This window comes from Oncorhynchus keta, chromosome 20 (assembly GCF_023373465.1).
Source record: "Oncorhynchus keta strain PuntledgeMale-10-30-2019 chromosome 20, Oket_V2, whole genome shotgun sequence".
NCBI classification, from domain to species: Eukaryota; Metazoa; Chordata; class Actinopteri; order Salmoniformes; family Salmonidae; genus Oncorhynchus; species Oncorhynchus keta.
The window spans coordinates 31,113,028-31,134,021 of NC_068440.1; the positions used below are offsets into that span (position 1 = coordinate 31,113,028).

Below are 20,994 nucleotides of genomic sequence, written 5' to 3' on the forward strand. Positions count from 1 at the left end.
AGGATAATTAACATAGCAGGTTAGGATAATTAACATAGCAGGTTAGGATAATTAACACAGCAGGTTAGGATAATTAACATAGCAGGTTAGGATAATTAACATAGCAGGTTAGGATAATTAACACAGCAGGTTAGGATAATTAACATAGCAGGTTAGGATAATTCACACAGCAGGTTAGGATAATTAACATAGCAGGTTAGGATAATTAACATAGCAGGTTAGGATAATTAACACAGCAGGTTAGGATAATTAACATAGCAGGTTAGGATAATTAACATAGCAGGTTAGGATAATTAACATAGCAGGTTAGGATAATTAACATAGCAGGTTAGGATAATTAACATAGCAGGTTAGGATAATTAACATAGCAGGTTAGGATAATTAACATAGCAGGTTAGGATAATTAACACAGCAGGTTAGGATAATTAACATAGCAGGTTAGGATAATTAACATAGCAGGTTAGGATAATTAACATAGCAGGTTAGGATAATTAACACAGCAGGTTAGGATAATTAACATAGCAGGTTAGGATAATTAACATAGCAGGTTAGGATAATTAACATAGCAGGTTAGGATAATTAACATAGCAGGTTAGGATAATTAACATAGCAGGTTAGGATAATTAACATAGCAGGTTAGGATAATTAACATAGCAGGTTAGGATAATTAACATAGCAGGTTAGGATAATTAACGTTGCAGATTAGGATAATTAACGTTGCAGGTTAAAATAATTAGGTTAATATTAGAAAAATAGTTAGGGTTAGCAAAAATAAAAATAACCAAAAACCTTTTGAAGTAAATTTGACAAAAGCTGTATCCTTTCTAGCCATGACCCACAGCTGTAGGCTACTTTGTGACACTTTAATAGATTTAGAATAAAATAAAAAAAATCGAAGTTATTGTGGTTATATAAGCTACCAGATACTAAATCTATTGTCACTGATTGTCACAAAAGCCCATGGATTCATTCTAAAGAACATGTAAAAAACAGAATATCCATTGACATGCATAACAAACAAAAAAGTTATTGTTGATTTAGTTTTTTATTATATATCATATTATCACACCTGAAAGAGGCCTAACAGAAATCTCATAACAGTTTTGGATAACTCACTTTTCATCCCAATTTTGAAAGACATATAACACTTATGTTCATCGATATTATTTTATGTGCCATAAATGATAATAATATACATATTTTAGTTGGATCATTTACATACCGGTATTTATTTTTTCCCCAAATTAATATCACCCAGGCCAGGGATGGGCAACTTTGATGGGGGCCACAAAAAAACTCATCATGGGGGCATCTCACATGAAGATGAAGCATTGAAAACATTGAAAATGACCACCCTCGAAGGGGTGAGTGCCTTGCGAGAATCCATACAGTCATTGAAGGAGAATCACCCCCTGACACAACCCAAGTCACAAGTCCTTGAACCGAACCTGACCTTATGGGCCAAAGGCGTGCTTGTCACCCTGCTTCCCCGCTGGTGTATTGTCAATGGAATCGTTTTCAATTGCCCCGATAGATCGAATGTTCCATTAAAATAAACGTTTCTTGCCGCACAGATTTCCCCCCTGTGGTGCTGCTGGTTTTGACTCTGAGGTAAACCCGAGAGAGAACTATGAATGGTAAAGAACCAAGGAGGGCAACATAACGAAAAAGGAGGCGGTTAGTCTTTGTAGTCGGGAGGAATGCGGAAATGTTCCTGCTCTGTGTCAAACTTATCTGAAGGGGGTCAAGGCACATTCAGCCAGCGTGGGAAAGCGAAGAAGAGACGGAGCTCACAGGCAAGCGTTGTATATCCCGGGATAAATGGGGAAAAGAGAGTTAAAAAGGGGAAAAACTGAGAAAAGCGTGGCTTTGAGAATGTATCACGCTTTTGTCCTATGACCCCCCAAGTTGCAGTAGGCACTGTGTTTTTCTGTAAAAAAAAAAAAAATACCCCCCTCCCCCCGTATTATAGTTGCTTTGCTTGAGCTGCAGTTGCAGAGGTGGTGAGCCTACTGCTGAGGGATGGGGGTTACAGAAGCTGCTCCATCCGACTACCTGTGTGGCCCGGCGTGACAGTGAGGGATCTGTGATGTGTTGTGTCTTAGTGTGAACACTTATCCAAAGGGGGCATGTTTCATAAATTCATGGACACGACCAATTGCGACTTTCACTGATAACATAAAATAAGGTAGGCTGAAATATTCATATTTTACCTTTTGTGTAGAAAAATGTATTTAGCATGAATGTACTTATTGTGATATGTTAAAAGCATGAGTTGCCAATTACGATGCTGCAATGTTTTAATTGTTGTAGGCTATTTTAAATGTTTATATTTTTAAAAAGTTGCCGTGCAAAAAACGCATAGCGAACAAGTTGCATTATTAAACCACAACACTATTAATGACATGGAAAATGAGAGATGTGGTTAAATGGAATATAGGAAGTTCAGACAATACAATCAGTAGACAACCACGTGCTCGCAAAAGTTTGTCGCCTATAATAAACCATAATAGACTGGAACATTTGGGAAAAGATATCGGAGGCTGGAAAAAATATTTGTATAATAATTATAACTGAGTTTGCAGAGTTTATATTGTATTCTTTCAAGTTGGTTTGCTTGTTTTTCTGACTCATTCGCCTACATATCTGTGATTGCGCATGAACAGAAAGATGACCTTATTGTTGTAATATGTACTGCATTCTGCAGAGAACTTATGTAAAATTGTTTTTAAAAACATTTTTTTAGAGATACCAGATGTGTGATGTGAGGTAACTAGGAGGACAAGAGATTCATACGCGTAATGAAGTGGGAGTGGATCAAGTAGAACGCATCGGGGTTCTCGTGTTGATAGTCGGAATAATACTAAACTTGATGACACAATGTTGTGGACCTCCATTTAACCAAAAACAGACAGACATATACGATGTCTCTGCTACCTCTGTCTTCCTTTAATTTAGGCATTGCACGTGCCAACAACTATTTTCTGTGAGGATGGCTTTGTAATAAACCTGGTTCGTTGCGTTCGTTGGGATTCCCCGGAATATTCTCAACAAGAAAAAGAAAAAAGACGCAAAAATGGACAAAGAAAGTGTAGCACAACAGTACGAGCCGGTCGCCGAGATTGGGGAAGGTGCGTATGGAAAGGTGTACAAGGCACGAGATTTGAAGAACGAGGGACGCTTTGTAGCCCTAAAACGAGTTCGGGTACAGACGGAGGAGGAAGGGATGCCCCTCTCGACCATCCGTGAGGTGGCGGTACTGAGGCAACTGGAGGCATTCGAACACCCCAACGTGGTCAGGTAAGAAGAGATGGAGGGGGGTGCATCTAACAATCTGCCAGATGTTGCATTATCTTTTCAACCATATGCTATTATAACCCCTGATATGTATCTCTTTAAACAACCTGCTCTCAGAGCATTTAGTATGATCTGTATGTAATTCCGAGACACTCCATTTAGTATGATATGTTACATTTGATATGGTTACATGGGTGGATGGGTGGCCATATAATGCCAACGTCTACTAAACTATATGGAATAGTTTTAAGCCGGAGTAGGGGGTGGGGTGGGATGTGGGTGGGTTCTACTAAACTATATGGAATAGTTTTAAGCCGGAGTAGGGGGTGGGATGGGATGTGGGTGGGTTCTACTAAACTATATGGAATAGTTTTAAGCCGGAGTAGGGGTGGGATGTGGGTGGGTTCTACTAAACTATATGGAATAGTTTTAAGCCGGAGTAGGGGGTGGGATGTGGGTGGGTTCTACTAAACTATATGGAATAGTTTTAAGCCGGAGTAGGGGGTGGGATGGGATGTGGGTGGGTTCTACTAAACTATATGGAATAGTTTTAAGCCGGAGTAGGGGGTGGGGTGGGATGTGGGTGGGTTCTACTAAACTATATGGAATAGTTTTAAGCTGGAGTAGGGGGTGGGGTGGGATGTGGGTGGGTTCTACTAAACTATATGGAATAGTTTTAAGCTGGAGTAGGGGTGGGGTGGGATGTGGGTGGGTTCTACTAAACTATATGGAATAGTTTTAAGCCTGGGGTGGGTTCCTATGTGGGTGGGTTCTACTAAACTATATGGAATAGTTTTAAGCCGGAGTAGGGGGTGGGGTGGGATGTGGGTGGGTTCTACTAAACTATATGGAATAGTTTTAAGCTGGAGTAGGGTGGGGTGGGATGTGGGTGGGTTCTACTAAACTATATGGAATAGTTTTAAGCCTGGGGTGGGTTCCTATGTGGGTGGGTTCTACTAAACTATATGGAATAGTTTTAAGCCGGAGTAGGGGGTGGGGTGGGATGTGGGTGGGTTCTACTAAACTATATGGAATAGTTTTAAGCTGGAGTAGGGGGTGGGGTGGGATGTGGGTGGGTTCTACTAAACTATATGGAATAGTTTTAAGCCGGAGTAGGGGGTGGGATGTGGGTGGGTTCTACTAAACTATATGGAATAGTTTTAAGCCGGAGTAGGGGGTGGGGTGGGATGCGGGTGGGTTCTACTAAACTATATGGAATAGTTTTAAGTCGGAGTAGGGGGTGGGGTGGGATGTGGGTGGGTTCTACTAAACGATATGGAATAGTTTAAAGCTGGAGTAGGGGGTGGGGTGGGATGTGGGTGGGTTCTACTAAACTATATGGAATAGTTTTACGCTGGAGTAGGGGGTGGGATGTGGGTGGGTTCTACTAAACTATATGGAATAGTTTTAAGCTGGAGTAGGGGGTGGTGTGGGATGTGGGTGGGTTCTACTAAAATATATGGAATAGTTTTAAGCTGGAGTAGGGGGTGGGGTGGGATGTGGGTGGGTGGGTTCTACTAAACTATATGGAATAGTTTTAAGTCGGAGTAGGGGGTGGGGTGGGATGTGGGTGGGTTCTACTAAACTATATGGAATAGTTTTAAGCTGGAGTAGGGGGTGGGATGTGGGTGGGTGGGTTCTACTAAACTATATGGAATCGTTTTAAGCCGGAGTAGGGGGTGGGATGTGGGTGGGTTCTACTAAACTATATGGAATAGTTTTAAGCTGGAGTAGGGGGTGGGTTGGGATGTGGGTGGGTTCTACTAAACTATATGGAATAGTTTTAAGCCGGGGGTGGGTTGCTATGTGGGTGGGTTCTACTAAACTATATGGAATAGTTTTAAACTGGAGTAGGGGGTGGGGTGGGATGAGGGTGGGTTCTACTAAACTATATGGAATAGTTTTAAGCCGGAGTAGGGGGTGGGATGTGGGTGGGTTCTACTAAACTATATGGAATAGTTTTAAGCCGGAGTAGGGGGTGGGGTGGGATGCGGGTGGGTTCTACTAAACTATATGGAATAGTTTTAAGCCGGAGTAGGGGGTGGGATGTGGGTGGGTTCTACTAAACTATATGGAATAGTTTTAAGCCGGAGTAGGGGGTGGGATGTGGGTGGGTTCTACTAAACTATATGGAATAGTTTTAAGCCGGAGTAGGGGGTGGGATGAGGGTGGGTTCTACTAAACTATATGGAATAGTTTTAAGCCGGAGTAGGGGGTGGGGTGGGATGTGGGTGGGTTCTACTAAACTATATGGAATAGTTTTAAGCCGGAGTAGGGGGTGGGATGTGGGTGGGTTCTACTAAACTATATGGAATAGTTTTAAGCCGGAGTAGGGGGTGGGATGAGGGTGGGTTCTACTAAACTATATGGAATAGTTTTAAGCCGGAGTAGGGGTGGGATGTGGGTGGGTTCTACTAAACTATATGGAATAGTTTTAAGCCGGAGTAGGGGGTGGGATGTGGGTGGGTTCTACTAAACTATATGGAATAGTTTTAAGCCGGAGTAGGGGTGGGATGAGGGTGGGTTCTACTAAACTATATGGAATAGTTTTAAGCCGGAGTAGGGGTGGGATGTGGGTGGGTTCTACTAAACTATATGGAATAGTTTTAAGCCAGAGTAGGGGTGGGGTGGGATGCGGGTGGGTTCTACTAAACTATATGGAATAGTTTTAAGCCGGAGTAGGGGTGGGGTGGGATGCGGGTGGGTTCTACTAAAACTATATGGAATAGTTTTAAGCCGGAGTAGGGGTGGGATGTGGGTGGGTTCTACTAAACTATATGGAATAGTTTTAAGCCGGAGTAGGGGGTGGGATGTGGGTGGGTTCTACTAAACTATATGGAATAGTTTTAAGCCGGAGTAGGGGGTGGGATGAGGGTGGGTTCTACTAAACTATATGGAATAGTTTTAAGCCGGAGTAGGGGGTGGGGTGGGATGTGGGTGGGTTCTACTAAACTATATGGAATAGTTTTAAGCCGGAGTAGGGGGTGGGATGTGGGTGGGTTCTACTAAACTATATGGAATAGTTTTAAGCCGGAGTAGGGGGTGGGATGAGGGTGGGTTCTACTAGTGGGTTCGATCCCCGGGACCACCCATACGTAGAATGTATGCACACATGAATGTAAGTCGCTTTGGATAAAAGCGTCTGCTAAATGGCATATATTATTATTATTATTATTATATGGAATAGTTTTAAGCCGGAGTAGGGGGTGGGATGTGGGTGGGTTCTACTAAACTATATGGAATAGTTTTAAGCCGGAGTAGGGGGTGGGATGTGGGTGGGTTCTACTAAACTATATGGAATAGTTTTAAGCCGGAGTAGGGGGTGGGATGAGGGTGGGTTCTACTAAACTATATGGAATAGTTTTAAGCCGGAGTAGGGGGTGGGATGTGGGTGGGTTCTACTAAACTATATGGAATAGTTTTAAGCCAGAGTAGGGGGTGGGGTGGGATGCGGGTGGGTTCTACTAAACTATATGGAATAGTTTTAAGCCAGAGTAGGGGGTGGGGTGGGATGTGGGTGGGTTCTACTAAACTATATGGAATAGTTTTAAGCCGGAGTAGGGGGTGGGGTGGGATGTGGGTGGGTTCTACTAAACTATATGGAATAGTTTTAAGCTGGAGTAGGGGGTGGGGTGGGATGTGGGTGGGTTCTACTAAACTATATGGAATAGTTTTAAGCCTGGGGTGGGTTCCTATGTGGGTGGGTTCTACTAAACTATATGGAATAGTTTTAAGCCGGAGTAGGAGGTGGGGTGGGATGTGGGTGGGTTCTACTAAACCTTATGGAATAGTTTTAAGCCGGAGTAGGGGGTGGGGTGGGATGTGGGTGGGTTCTACTAAACTATATGGAATAGTTTTAAGCTGGAGTAGGGGGTGGGGTGGGATGTGGGTGGGTTCTACTAAACTATATGGAATAGTTTTAAGCTGGAGTAGGGGGTGGGTTGGGATGTGGGTGGGTTCTACTAAACTATATGGAATAGTTTTAAGCTGGAGTAGGGGGTGGGGTGGGATGTGGGTGGGTTCTACTAAACTATATGGAATAGTTTTAAGCCGGGGGTGGGTTGGGATGTGGGTGGGTTCTACTAAACTATATGGAATAGTTTTAAGAAGGTCATACCAAGGATCATTAACTATTTGATCAAGAATTTTAAGACCCCTTGAAGTATAAAAAAAAATATTTGATGAAAAAAATATTTTTGGCCTTACTGCTATTAGCCCATACAAACGCATTGAATAACAAATTCACTACATGGAACCATAGCTAGTCCCCCCCAAAAACATCTGTAGGAAGTTTCTTCTGAAGCGTTTGTCCTATAGCTGAGCGATATAAGATCAGGAAAGTTAGTCTTTTTTATTTGTACATTTTTGTAACCCCATATTTTTGGCACTAAACAGTCTATATACTGTAAATACATTATATATGTAAAACGTTTGTGGACACCCCTTCAAATTAGTGGATTATTAGTGGACTATTTCAGCCACACCCATTGCTGACAGATGTATAAATAACGTTTGCTTTAGACAAGTCTTGTGGGGCCCGTGGTTGTCCTAGAGCAAAACTGGCATGTACGTGTTCGTGAGAGTCTCATATTTCTGCAGAGGGGTACATATTAATGTCTATACCAAACTGTTGGGACCCTACAGACAGAAGTTGGCAGATCGGCTGTACCGACTTCAGATGAGTCCCACTTGTGGGGGTCGTAGAGCAAACAGAGAACACCATCGTGTTCGTGATCTTTTCATAGAGGGGTCACAATAGTTTTGTAGGCCAAACCGTTCAGACGCTACAGACAATTTTGTCGGGAAGAGCGATTTTCGGGATGCCTCCTGGTCTTGCTCTGTCACCTTCCACTGCAGATGAGGAAGTGCGACAATGGCGGATGTGGTAGATTGATACGCATCACAATGCAAAACAGATATTTCTGTCTTAAACTGACAGATTTGTATGGAGATTTTTGTATTATACTAATTCGATTTATGCGGGGTGCGGACATCGACTCTTGGGGTTAACCTAACTCCTAAACTTAACCTTAACCCTAACCCTAGCTAACGTTAGCGAGCTAATGTTAGCCATCTAGCCATAGGGCAGCAGGTAGCCTCGTGGTTACAGTGTTGGGTCAGTAATTTAAAGGTTGCTGGCTCAAATCCCTGAGCTGACAAGGTAAAAATCTGTCATTCGGCACCTGAACAGTTAAACCACTGTTTCCCAGGCGCCGAAGATGTGGATGTCAATTAAGGCAGCCCCCCACACCTCTGAAGTTGGGTTAAATGCGGAAGACACATTTCAGTTGAATGCATTCAGTTGTACAACTGACTAGGTATACCCCTTTCCCTAGCCACCTAGCTAGAGTTTGTAACATATTGTACATTTAGCAAATTAGTAACATATTGTACATTTTGCAAATTCATAACATATAATACAAATTGTAATTCCTAACATACAGTATCAGACGAAATAGGTGATGGACATCCACAAATGAGGACATACCATATGAAACATAATATATTATACTAAATGGAGTCTTTCAGATTTAAAGATTTAAAAAAGGCTCTTGCAGCGGTTTATGGAGTTGCCTTATTGACCTTTAGAAAAGTTGTTGTTTTGTGATGTACAACTATAAACCCCATTTTGATCCTGGTGATACTGTAGTGCCATACAGTAGATTGTTCATTATGTTTAATACAGCTTGGTGTGTCTGGAAGGTTTCTTTGTGTGCAGCACCTGTGATAGACATTCTTGGGTGATATCTGTTCACCAGATTAATCAACCTAAATAAGTCATGGGTAAAGTCATCCCCATCGCTGGTTAGAGTGGAATTTCACAGAAAAGTCAATGAACTGCTGTTGGGAAGTCAATGAACTGCTGTTGGGAAGTCAATGAACTGCGGTTGGGAATGATAAGACAGAACCATTTTGTGCATCGAGTCACACTAAGAGATACTGTATTGGGCTGATTTTGCCCCCATTCCAGTAGTCTACATATAAGATGTGTTGTTTTTAGTCCTCCAGGCCACAAGACAACATACAGGGGTTGTTATGCTTTGCAGCTGTATACTCCCATGGTCCAATTTGGAGGTCAGTTCAGTTCGGCAGAGAAACCACGTCATTTACCGGCCCAGCTCAAGGTCTAACCTTGCCATTTAGCTTATAATGAGAGATTGAGTGCTTTTGTATTAAACTTTTTAATAATACTGTACAAATGTTATTCTAAGCGCTGTTTGTCACACTACAGCCTCTATTATTCTCTTCAGCTGAATAAATTCATATATTCTTCATAGAGATTCCACACATCGAAGGTTCGACAGATTTAAATGATGACACAAAATGTGTCCTTACTCCCTTTACTTTGTGGTATGTTAATTTCTGGTAAAATTCTGGTTCCTATACGTTAGCCCAAGCTCAAATCCACACCAAAGGGCGTCTGGTCTGGTCTCTCTGTAAAGCTAAACAGCGCGGGAGAGAGCAAGCACTGAGCAGGGTGCATTCTGGACCTACTGTGTAACTACAGGCCAGCCAACCCCTGGATGTTTAATAATGACGCCCATTAGTCATCCCATATGTTCAGTGTCTGGCGAGAGGCTGCATTGTAGTGGAACAATCACGGTTCTGAGGGGCGTTTAACCCCAAGTTTCCAACAGGGTGGCTCGCTCGTTCTGTGACATCATGGGCGTATGGCAATAATACCTTGAATCCTCAGTGCAGGATTTACAAGCCTTTGTTAACAGGGGGTGTGGCACAGTGCATATTCCCTTTAGGCTACAAGGGGAAAAGAAAAGGACTACCAGGTGGAGCAGCTTTCCCATGCTTTACTTCAAGACAATTCACAGAGATTACACAGACATCAACTGCAATTTTACTGTTATTACTACAGACCCATTGACTCTTTCGAAATATTTGAAGCTATTGAAATAGGGATTCCACTGTAAATATGACTAATTTTTTATTAAATCTAAGAATTACTGCATAAAATATGTGGTGGACATCTTTGGCCCCATAGTGTCATTGAAACAATGATAGAGCGATGTCAGTGAGTGGATAAATTCCATCCACGTTCTTGTCACACACACGGATTGGTTGCCATGGTGAGAGATGCTGCTCAACCACATCTAGGGGTCGGTCATGGGCAGTCCAGACTGCTTCAGTTGCCATGACGCATCATGCGTTGCCCTGGTGCTCCTGAAGGAATCTTTGTCGTCGTCCTCGGCTCTTTGAGGTTGACACTGGACGTCTTCTCTAGGCTTTCACCATGGCACAACTGCCCAAATAATCTGTATGTTTGGGCTCGGTTTGTCACCTAGTAAAAATACACCCACAATGTTAATGTATTGTGTTGGATGCTCAGGAGTCGCCAAGGGTTTCCCTCTTAAAATAGATATAATGTAGCTACAACATTATTATTGGCGTTGTCAGGATGGAGGCTAAAAGATAGGGTTAGTGAGCAAGAGGCTAAAGGATATGATTAGTTAGCAGGAGGCTAAAGGATAGGGTTAGTGAGCAGGAGGCTAAAGGATAGGGTTAGTGAGCAGGAGGCTAAAGGATATGATTAGTTAGCAGGAGGCTAAAGGATAGGGTTAGTGAGCAGGAGGCTAAAGGATAGGGTTAGTGAGCAGGAGGCTAAATTATATGATTAGTTAGCAGGAGGCTAAAGAAGAGGGTTAGTGAGCAGGAGGCTAAAGGATAGGGTTAGTGAGCAGGAGGCTAAAGGATAGGGTTGGTGAGCAGGAGGCTAAAGGATAGGGTTGGTGAGCAGGAGGCTAAATGATAGGGTTAGTTAGCAGGAGGCTAAAGGATAGGGTTAGTGGGCAGGAGGCTAAAGGATAGGGTTAATTAGCAGGAGGCTAAAGGATGTGATTAATTAGCAGGAGGCTAAAGGATATGGTTAGTGGGCAGGAGGCTAAAGGATAGGGTTAGTGGGCGGGGGGATAAAGGATAAGGTTAGTGGGCAGTAGGCTAAAGGATAGGGTTACTGGACAGGAGGCTAAAGGATAGGGTTAGTGGGCAGGAGGCTAAAGGATAGGGTTAGTGGGCAGGAGGCTAAAGGATAAGGTGAGTGGGCAGGAGGCTAAAGGATAGGGTTAGTGGGCAGGAGGCTAAAGGATAGGGTTAGTGGGCAGGAGGCTGAAGGATATGATTAGTGAGCAGGAGGCTAAAGGATAGGGTTCGTGGGCAGTAGGTTAAAGGATAGGGTTAGTGGACGGGAGGCTAAAGGATAAGGTTAGTGGGCAGTAGGCTAAAGGATAGGGTTAGTGGACGGGAGGCTAAAGGATAGGGTTAGTGGGCAGTAGGCTAAAGGATAGGGTTAGTGAGCAGGAGGCTAAAGGATATGATTAGTTAGCAGGAGGCTAAAGGATAGGGTTAGTGAGCAGGAGGCTAAAGGATAGGGTTAGTGAGCAGGAGGCTAAATTATATGATTAGTTAGCAGGAGGCTAAAGGATAGGGTTAGTGGACGGGAGGCTAAAGGATAGGGTTAGTGGGCGGGAGGCTAAAGGATAGGGTTAGTGGGCGGGAGGCTAAAGGATAGGGTTACTGGGCAGGAGGCTAAAGGATATGATTAGTGAGCAGGAGGCTAAATGATAGGGTTAGTGAGCAGGAGGCTAAAGGATAGGGTTGGTGAGCAGGAGGCTAAAGGATAGGCTTGGTGAGCAGGAGGCTAAATGATAGGGTTAGTTAGCAGGAGGCTAAAGGATAGGGGTAGGTAGCAGGAGGCTAAAGGATGTGATTAGTTAGCAGGAGGCTAAAGGATAGGGTTAGTGGGCGGGAGGCTAAAGGATAGGGTTAGTGGGCGGGAGGCTAAAGGATAAGGTTAGTGGGCAGTAGGCTAATTGATAGGGTTACTGGGCGGGAGGCTAAAGGATAGGGTTAGTGGGCAGGAGGCTAAAGGATAGGGTTAGTGGGCAGGAGGCTAAAGGATAGGGTTAGTGGGCGGGACGCTAAAGGATAAGGTTAGTAGGCAGTAGGCTAAAGGATAGGGTTAGTGGGCAGGAGGCTAAAGGATAGGGTTAGTGGGCGGGAGGCTAAAGGATGTGATTAGTTAGCAGGAGGCTAAAGGATGTGATTAATTAGCAGGAGGCTAAAGGATAGGGTTAGTGGGCAGGAGGCTAAAGGATAGGGTTAGTGGGCGGGGGGCTAAAGGATAAGGTTAGTGGGCAGTAGGCTAAAGGATAGGGTTACTGGACAGGAGGCTAAAGGATAGGGTTAGTGGGCAGAAGGCTAAAGGATAGGGTTAGTGGGCAGAAGGCTAAAGGATAGGGTTAGTGGACAGGAGGCTAAAGGATAGGGTTAGTGGGCAGGAGGCTAAAGGATAGGGTCAGTGGGCAGGAGGCTAAAGGATAGGGTTAGTGGGCGGGACGCTAAAGGATAAGGTTAGTGGGCAGTAGGCTAAAGGATAGGGTTACTGGACAGGAGGCTAAAGGATAGGGTTAGTGGGCAGGAGGCTAAAGGATAGGGTCAGTGGGCAGTAGGCTAAAGGATAGGGTTACTGGACAGGAGGCTAAAGGATAGGGTTAGTGGGCAGGAGGCTAAAGGATAGGGTCAGTGGGCAGTAGGCTAAAGGATAGGGTTAGTGGGCGGGAGTCTAAAGGATAAGGTTAGTGGGCAGTAGGCTAAATGATAGGGTTAGTGGACGGGAGGCTAAAGGATAGGGTTAGTGGGCGGGAGGCTAAAGGATAGGGTTAGTGGGCGGGAGGCTAAAGGATAGGGTTACTGGGCAGGAGGCTAAAGGATATGATTAGTGAGCAGGAGGCTAAAGGATAGGGTTAGTTAGCAGGAGGCTAAAGGATAGGGTTGGTGAGCAGGAGGCTAAAGGATAGGCTTGGTGAGCAGGAGGCTAAATGATAGGGTTAGTTAGCAGGAGGCTAAAGGATAGGGTTAGTGGGCAGGAGGCTAAAGGATAGGGGTAGGTAGCAGGAGGCTAAAGGATGTGATTAGTTAGCAGGAGGCTAAAGGATAGGGTTAGTGGGCGGGAGGCTAAAGGATAGGGTTAGTGGGCGGAAGGCTAAAGGATAAGGTTAGTGGGCAGTAGGCTAATTGATAGGGTTACTGGGCGGGAGGCTAAAGGATAGGGTTAGTGGGCAGGAGGCTAAAGGATAGGGTTAGTGGGCAGGAGGCTAAAGGATAGGGTTAGTGGGCGGGACGCTAAAGGATAAGGTTAGTAGGCAGTAGGCTAAAGGATAGGGTTAGTGGGCAGGAGGCTAAAGGATAGGGTTAGTGGGCGGGAGGCTAAAGGATGTGATTAGTTAGCAGGAGGCTAAAGGATGTGATTAATTAGCAGGAGGCTAAAGGATAGGGTTAGTGGGCAGGAGGCTAAAGGATAGGGTTAGTGGGCGGGGGGCTAAAGGATAAGGTTAGTGGGCAGTAGGCTAAAGGATAGGGTTACTGGACAGGAGGCTAAAGGATAGGGTTAGTGGGCAGGAGGCTAAAGGATAGGGTTAGTGGGCAGTAGGTTAAAGGATAGGGTTAGTGGACAGGAGGCTAAAGGATAGGGTTAGTGGGCAGGAGGCTAAAGGATAGGGTCAGTGGGCAGGAGGCTAAAGGATAGGGTCAGTGGGCAGGAGGCTAAAGGATAGGGTTAGTGGGCGGGACGCTAAAGGATAAGGTTAGTGGGCAGTAGGCTAAAGGATAGGGTTACTGGACAGGAGGCTAAAGGATAGGGTTAGTGGGCAGTAGGTTAAAGGATAGGGTTAGTGGGCAGGAGGCTAAAGGATAGGGTCAGTGGGCAGTAGGCTAAAGGATAGGGTTACTGGACAGGAGGCTAAAGGATAGGGTCAGTGGGCAGTAGGTTAAAGGATAGGGTTAGTGGACAGGAGGCTAAAGGATAGGGTTAGTGGGCAGGAGGCTAAAGGATAGGGTCAGTGGGCAGGAGGCTAAAGGATAGGGTCAGTGGGCAGGAGGCTAAAGGATAGGGTTAGTGGGCGGGACGCTAAAGGATAAGGTTAGTGGGCAGTAGGCTAAAGGATAGGGTTACTGGACAGGAGGCTAAAGGATAGGGTTAGTGGGCAGGAGGCTAAAGGATAGGGTCAGTGGGCGGGAGGCTAAAGGATAGGGTTCGTGGGCAGTAGGTTAAAGGATAGGGTTAGTGGGCAGTAGGCTAAAGGATATAGGGTTAGTGGGCGGGAGGCTAAGGATAGGTTTACTAACTACACAACATGACCAAAAGTATGTGGACAGGTGCTCGTAGAACATCTCATTCCAAATCATGGGCATTAATATGGAATTGATCTCCTCTTTGCTGCTGTAACAGCCTCCACTCTTCTTGGAAGGCTTTCCACTAGATGTTGGAACATTGCTGCGGGGACTTGCTTCCATTCAGCCTCAAGAGCATTAGTGAGGTCGGGCACTGATGTTGGGCGATTAGGCCTTGCTCACAGTCGGTGTTCCAATTCATCCCAAAGGTGTTCGATGGGTTTGAGGTCAGGGCTCTGTGTGGGCCAGTCAAGCTCTTCCACACCGATATCGACAAACCATTTTTGTATGTATCTCGCTTTGTGCCTAGTCCATCGGACTGCCAAATGGTGAAGCGTGATTCATCACTCCAGAGAATGCTTTCCACTGCTCCAGAGTCCAATGGCGGCGAGTTTTACACCACACCAGCCGACGCTTGGCATTGTGCATGGTGATCATAGGCTTGTGTGCGGCTGCTCAACCATGGAAACCCATGTTATGAAACTCCCAACGAACAGTTATTGTGCTGACGTTGTTTCCAGAGGCAGTTTGGAACTCAGTAGTGAGTTTTGTAACCGAGGACAGAAGTTCTACTTTGCCACTGAGCTGTTGTTGTTCCTCAACGTTTCCACTTCACAATAGCAGTACTTACAGTTGACCGGGGAAGCTCTAGCAGGGCAAACATTTGACAAACTGACTTGGAAAGGTGGCATCCGATGACGGTGCCCCGTTGAAAGTCACTGAGCACTTCAGTAAAGCTATACTACTGTCAATGTTTGTCTATGGAGATTGCATGGCTGTGTGCTCTATTTTTATACACCTTTTTGCAACAGGTTTGGCTGAAATAGCAGAATCCACTAATTTGAAGGGGTGTCCACATACGTTTGTACATATAGTGTATGCCTGCTTGATGTGTAACCTTGTCTGAGACCTGAAGAGTTTGCGTTTGCTCCCAGATATATTGCCTAGGCTTTAGCTCAGTGGACTAAGGGGTCTTGTGGCATGGAGACCTGGATTCAAGTTTCAAGTTTTAATGTCACGTGCACAAGTACAGTGAAATGCCTTTCTTGCAAACTCTAAACTCAACAATGCAGTAATCAATATCAGCCTGGCCGGTTACAGTTGCACGTTTTTAATAAGGAGAATGCCAAATCAATCACTCTGTCAAGGTGTTCAACTCTCAATGGATCCTATTGGAATTTCAGATCGGTTCCTTTCGTTTAGCTAACAAGGCCCAGTATGTGAAAGCATTGCTTGCATTCTTTCAAAACTGTCAGGAAAACTAGTCTGGGCCTGGTTTCCCAAAAGCATTGTAGGGCTAAGTTCATTTTAGAACCATAGGATCCTATGCTTTGGATGCTTTTGGGAAACCGGACCCTGGACAGTTAACTGACACTATGAACAACCCCCCCCTAACTGAAGCTAGATTGTTTAAATAGATTAGATTTCTCTCAGGTATTGAATTATGGTCGGGATCCTATCAAGTGTCTATCTACATTTCAGAAGCCAGTTTAGACGGGAAAATATGGTTTGTCATACATAGATGGGCGTTATACATGAAAATACTTTGTTATTCCTCTTAAATTAAAGACTGATGACTTTATAACCTCTATTTACTTGTGAACTACTTTATGGACTACATGTGATCCTTTTACAAACCCTTTATAGATCATAAGTGTTACCATGATATCTGACTGACATTAACAATGCTAAGCAGCAGTATTCACTCTGCCTCTCTCTCTCTGCAGACTGTTCGATGTGTGTACTGTGTCTCGGACCGACCGCGAGACCAAGCTGACCCTGGTCTTTGAGCACGTTGACCAGGACCTGACCACGTACCTGGAGAAAGCACCTGATCCTGGGGTGCCACCTGAAACTATCAAAGTGAGTCTGTCTAGGGGACACTTCTTAGTAAGTTCACACTAAATTGAAAATGCCCTACTGTATTCGTAAGGTCTATGAATATGTGGACCTTGTTTTTGCAAAGTATCCTGGGAATATTTCTTCCTGGCCCAGACAGGAACCGAGGATGGAACTCCCAAACATCAGACAGCATTCAGGCTTTTTGAAGGGCAGCACATGTGGCATATTGGGTCCTAATTAGAGGGCCTCGGCTTTTCTATTTTCATTCTGGTCCCTCACTTCACTCTGTATCTAAAGGAGGAGACGCTGTGTGTGTGTTTTATTTGTGTGTGTGTGCGTCTGTGAGTGTGTGTAATCATATAGATTGACAGAACTAGGTGACACTGACAGAAGGCATTTCTTTATGTGCAGTGTCTCATCGTGTGTCCAACCTCCCTTTCCTGCCTTTCCTGTAGGCTAAAGAATTGGCCAAACACACTAACAAACCATAAGTCATCCTGACTATCAGACTAATCCGGAAGTAATCCAGTTATTTGCTGGGGTGCATCTGAAATGTCATCCTATTCCATATACACTGTATAGTGCACTACTTTTGACCAGGGCCTATGCACTGTGTAGGGAATAGGGTGCCATTTGAAACACAGACCCAGTATCTGCAAACGGTAGGAAGTGGAAGTGTTGGCAACCTCTTTCCCTCTCGACAGTTAGTCTCTCTCTATTTATTAACCTCCCCTTAGCCAAATACATTTAAACTCAGTTTTTCACAATTCCTGGCTTTTAATCCTAGTAAAAATTCCCTGTCTTAGGTCAGTTAGGATCACCACTTTATTTTAAGAATGTGAAATGCCAGAATAATAGTAGAGAGAATGATTTATTTCAACTTTTATTTCTTTCATCACATTTCCAGTGGGTCAGAAGTTTACATACACTCAATTAGTATTTGGTAGCCTTGCCTTTAAATTGTTTAACTTGGGTCAAGTGTTTCGGGTAGCCTTCCACAAGCTTCCCACAATACATTGGGTGCATTTTCGCCCATTCATCCTGACAGAGCTGGTGTAACTGAGTCAGGTTTGTAGGCCTCCTTGCTCGCACATGCCTTTCAGTTCTGCCCACACATTTTCTATAGGATTGAGGTCAGGGCATTGTGATGGCCACTCCAATACGTTGACTTTGTTGTCATGAAGCCATTTTGCCACAACTTTGGAAGTATGCTTGGGGTCATTGACCATTTGGAAGACCCATAATCTGTCTGAAAACAATTGTTGGAAAATTACTTGTGTAATGCACAAAGTAATGCCCTAACCGACTTGACAAATCTGTAGTTTGTTAACAAGAAATTTGTGGAGTGGTTGAAAAACTAGTTTTAATGACTCCAACCTAAGCATATGTAAACTTCCGATTTCAACTGTTCATACTACCTCAACTAACCGGTGCCCCCGCACATTGACTCTGTACCGGCACCCCCCTGTATATATTGTTATTTTATTTTACTGCTGCTCTTTAATTACTTGTTACTTTTACCTCTTATTCTTATCCATATTTTTTGAAACTGCACTATCAGTTAGGGGCTCATAAGTAAGCCTGTTGTATTCAGCGCATGTGACTAATCAAATTTGATTTGATTTGAAAGCAAGCATCGAAGACCACTTTTTGAGCGGGAGAGAGATCCCATTCCATTTCCTTTCGGAAAAGCTGACCACGACTCCATTTTGTTGCTCACTGCCTATAGACAGAGACTAAAACAGGAAGCTCCCGTGCTCAGGTCTGTTCAACGCTGGTCCGACCAATCTGATTCCACGCTTCAAGATTGCTTCGATCACGTGGACTGGGATAGGTTCCGCTTTGCGTCAAACAACAACATTGAAGAATACGCTGATTCGGTGAGCGAGTTTATTAGCGAGTGCATCGGCGATGTCGTACCCACAGCAACCATTAAAACATTCCCAAACCAGAAACCGTGGATTGATGGAAACATTCGCGCAAAACTGAAAGCGCGAACCACTGCTTTTAATCAGGGCAAGGTGACCGGAAACATGACCGAATACAAACAGTGTAGCTATTCCCTCCGCAACGCAATCAAACAAGCTAAGCGTCAGTATAGAGACAAAGTAGAGTCGCAATTCAACGGCTCAGACACAAGAGGTATGGGGCAGGGTCTACAGTCAATCACGGATTACAAAAAGAAATAATATATAATATATGCCATTTTATCCAATGCGACTTACAGTCATGCGTGCATACATTCTACGTATGGGTGGTCCTGGGAATCGAACCCACTACCCTGGCGTTACAAGCGCCATGCTCTACCAAATGAGCTACAGAAGGACCAAGAAAATCATGCTTCAAGAGGGCCACCATTGTTCCTGTTCCCAAGAAAGCTAAGGTAACTGAGCTAAACAACTACTGCCTTGTAGCACTCACTTCCGTCATCATGAAGTGCTTTGAGAGACTAGTCAAGGACCATATCACCTCCACCCTACCTGACACCGTAGACCCACTCCAATTTGCTTACCGCCCCAATAGGTCCACAGACGTGGCAATCGCAACCACACTGCACACTGCCCTAACCCATCTGGACAAGAGGACTACCTATGTGAGAGTGTTGTTCATCGACTACAGCTCAGCATTTAACACCATAGTACCCTCCAAACTCGTCATCAAGCTCGAGACCATGGGTCTCGACCAAGCCCTGTGCAACTGGATACTGGTCTTCCTGAAGGGCCGCCCCGAGGTCGTGAGGGTAGGTAACAACATCTCCACCCCGCTTGATCCTCAACACTGGGGCCCCACAAGGGTGCGTTCTGAGCCCTCTCCTGTACTCCCTGTTCACCCACGACTACGTGGCCATGCACGCCTCCAACTCAATCATCAAGTTTGCGAACGACACTACAGTGGTAGGCTTGATTACCAACAACAACGAGACGGCCTACAGGGAGGAGGTGAGGGCCCTCGGAGTGTGGTGTCAGGGAAATTTCCTTACACTCAATGTCAACAAAACAAAGGAGATGATTGTGGACTTCAGGAAACAGCAGAGGGAACACCCCCCTATCCACATCGACGGGACAGTAGTGGAGAGGGTAGTAAGTTTTAAGTTCCTCGGCGTACACATCACGGACAAACTGAATTGGTCCACCCACACAGACAGCGTGGTGAAGAAGGCGCAGCAGCGCCTCTTCAACCTCAGGAGGCTGAAGAAATTGAGCTTGTCACCAAAAGCATTCACAAACTTTTACAGATGCACAACCGAGAGCATCCTGTCGGGCTGTATTACCGCCTGGTACGGCAACTGCTCCACCCACAACTGTAAGGCTCTCCAGAGGGTAGTGAGGTCTGTCTGCACAACGCATCACCGGGGGCAAAATACCTGCCCTCCAGGACACCTACACCACCCGATATCACTGGAAGGCCATAAAGATCATCAAGGACAACAACCAGGTCAGGTGAGGTCAGTACAGGTGCATCAAAGCAGGGGCCAAGAGACTGAAAAACAGCTTCTATCTCAAGGCCATCAGACTGTTAAACAGCCACCACTAACATTGAGTGGCTACTGCCAACATACTGACTCAACTCCAGCCACTTTAATAATGGAGAAATTGATGTAAAAAAATGTATCACTAGCCACTTTAAACAATGCCACTTAATATAATGTTTAACATTACTCATCTCATATGTATACTGTACTCTATACCATTTCCTGCATCTTACCATCTTTATGTAATACATGTATCACTAGCCACTTTAAACTATGCCACTTTTATATGTTTACATACATTACTCATCTCATACAGTATATATGTACTGTACTCGATACCATCTACTGCATCTTGCCAATGCCGTTCTGTACCATCACTCATTCATTTATCCTTTTACACTTGTGTATAAAAGGTAGTAGTTGTGAAATTGTTAGGTTAGATTACTCGTTGGTTATTACTGCTCTGTCGGAACTAGAAGCACAAGCATTTCGCTACACTCACATTAACATCTGCTCACCATTTGTATGTGACAAATAAAATTAGATTTGATTTCATTTTAATTTTCAACATCCAAACAGCAGCTGGAGCGATGAGGGACAATGGAAAACGATCAAGTACAAGATGACAGTGGCACCGTCCATTTTATTTCCATGACAGTGGACACTGCACAGTAACACTCCTCCAGACCAGAGGACACCAGATTGCAGACCCCCAACTGCCCCCTTTCAGACCTACAGTAAGACCCACCGAATGGTAATTGATCAAAGAGGCTCCGGGAATCAAATGAGCTGGAAGGACATGAAGCAGCCGGTCTCTGTCCCGCAGCCTCCCCCAACCTAACGCTGGGCTAACGCTGGGCTTCGTGCCCCTCTACCCCCTCCTCCACCCCCAGATCCCCCGTCCTTCCCCGTCTCCAGGCCTGGCCCTATAAAAGCCTGGTTAATGAAGCATTACACTAACTGGCAGATGTCCTGTATTGTGACACGGTTACAAAAAACAATATGACTGCGTCTTGCTTATTAGCATGACAACAGGGACTGCACTAGGGGATGCCATGTTTTCACTGCTTTTTCTCTAGGCTACTTTTTAATTATTATTCTTGGGTATCGCTTGCCTTGTGTTTCCTAGCTAGCTATCTCTGGTCGAGGTGCTGTCATAGACAGTTAGGGTGTTGGGCAACTCGTTGCTCTGTGTCACCTCC

At 44.7% G+C, this 20,994-nt stretch overlaps 1 protein-coding gene across 2 annotated transcripts in view; it reads left to right on the forward strand.

Annotated features, from left to right (window-relative positions):
* The first annotated feature begins 1,085 nt into the window (after nt 1-1,085).
* Nucleotides 1,086-20,994, forward strand: part of cdk6 (cyclin-dependent kinase 6) — a 107,643-nt gene continuing 87,734 nt past the window's right edge. Inside the window, exons 1-3 of one of the 2 annotated variants that reach the window (XM_035759510.2) lie at nt 1,086-2,188; nt 2,747-3,300; nt 16,206-16,341. In XM_035759510.2, the coding sequence (XP_035615403.1) occupies nt 3,077-3,300; nt 16,206-16,341 (360 nt within the window). In that variant the 5' untranslated portion in view covers nt 1,086-2,188; nt 2,747-3,076. The remainder of the gene's footprint in view (nt 2,189-2,746; nt 3,301-16,205; nt 16,342-20,994) is intronic. The other variant, XM_035759509.2, reaches the window with a different exon arrangement.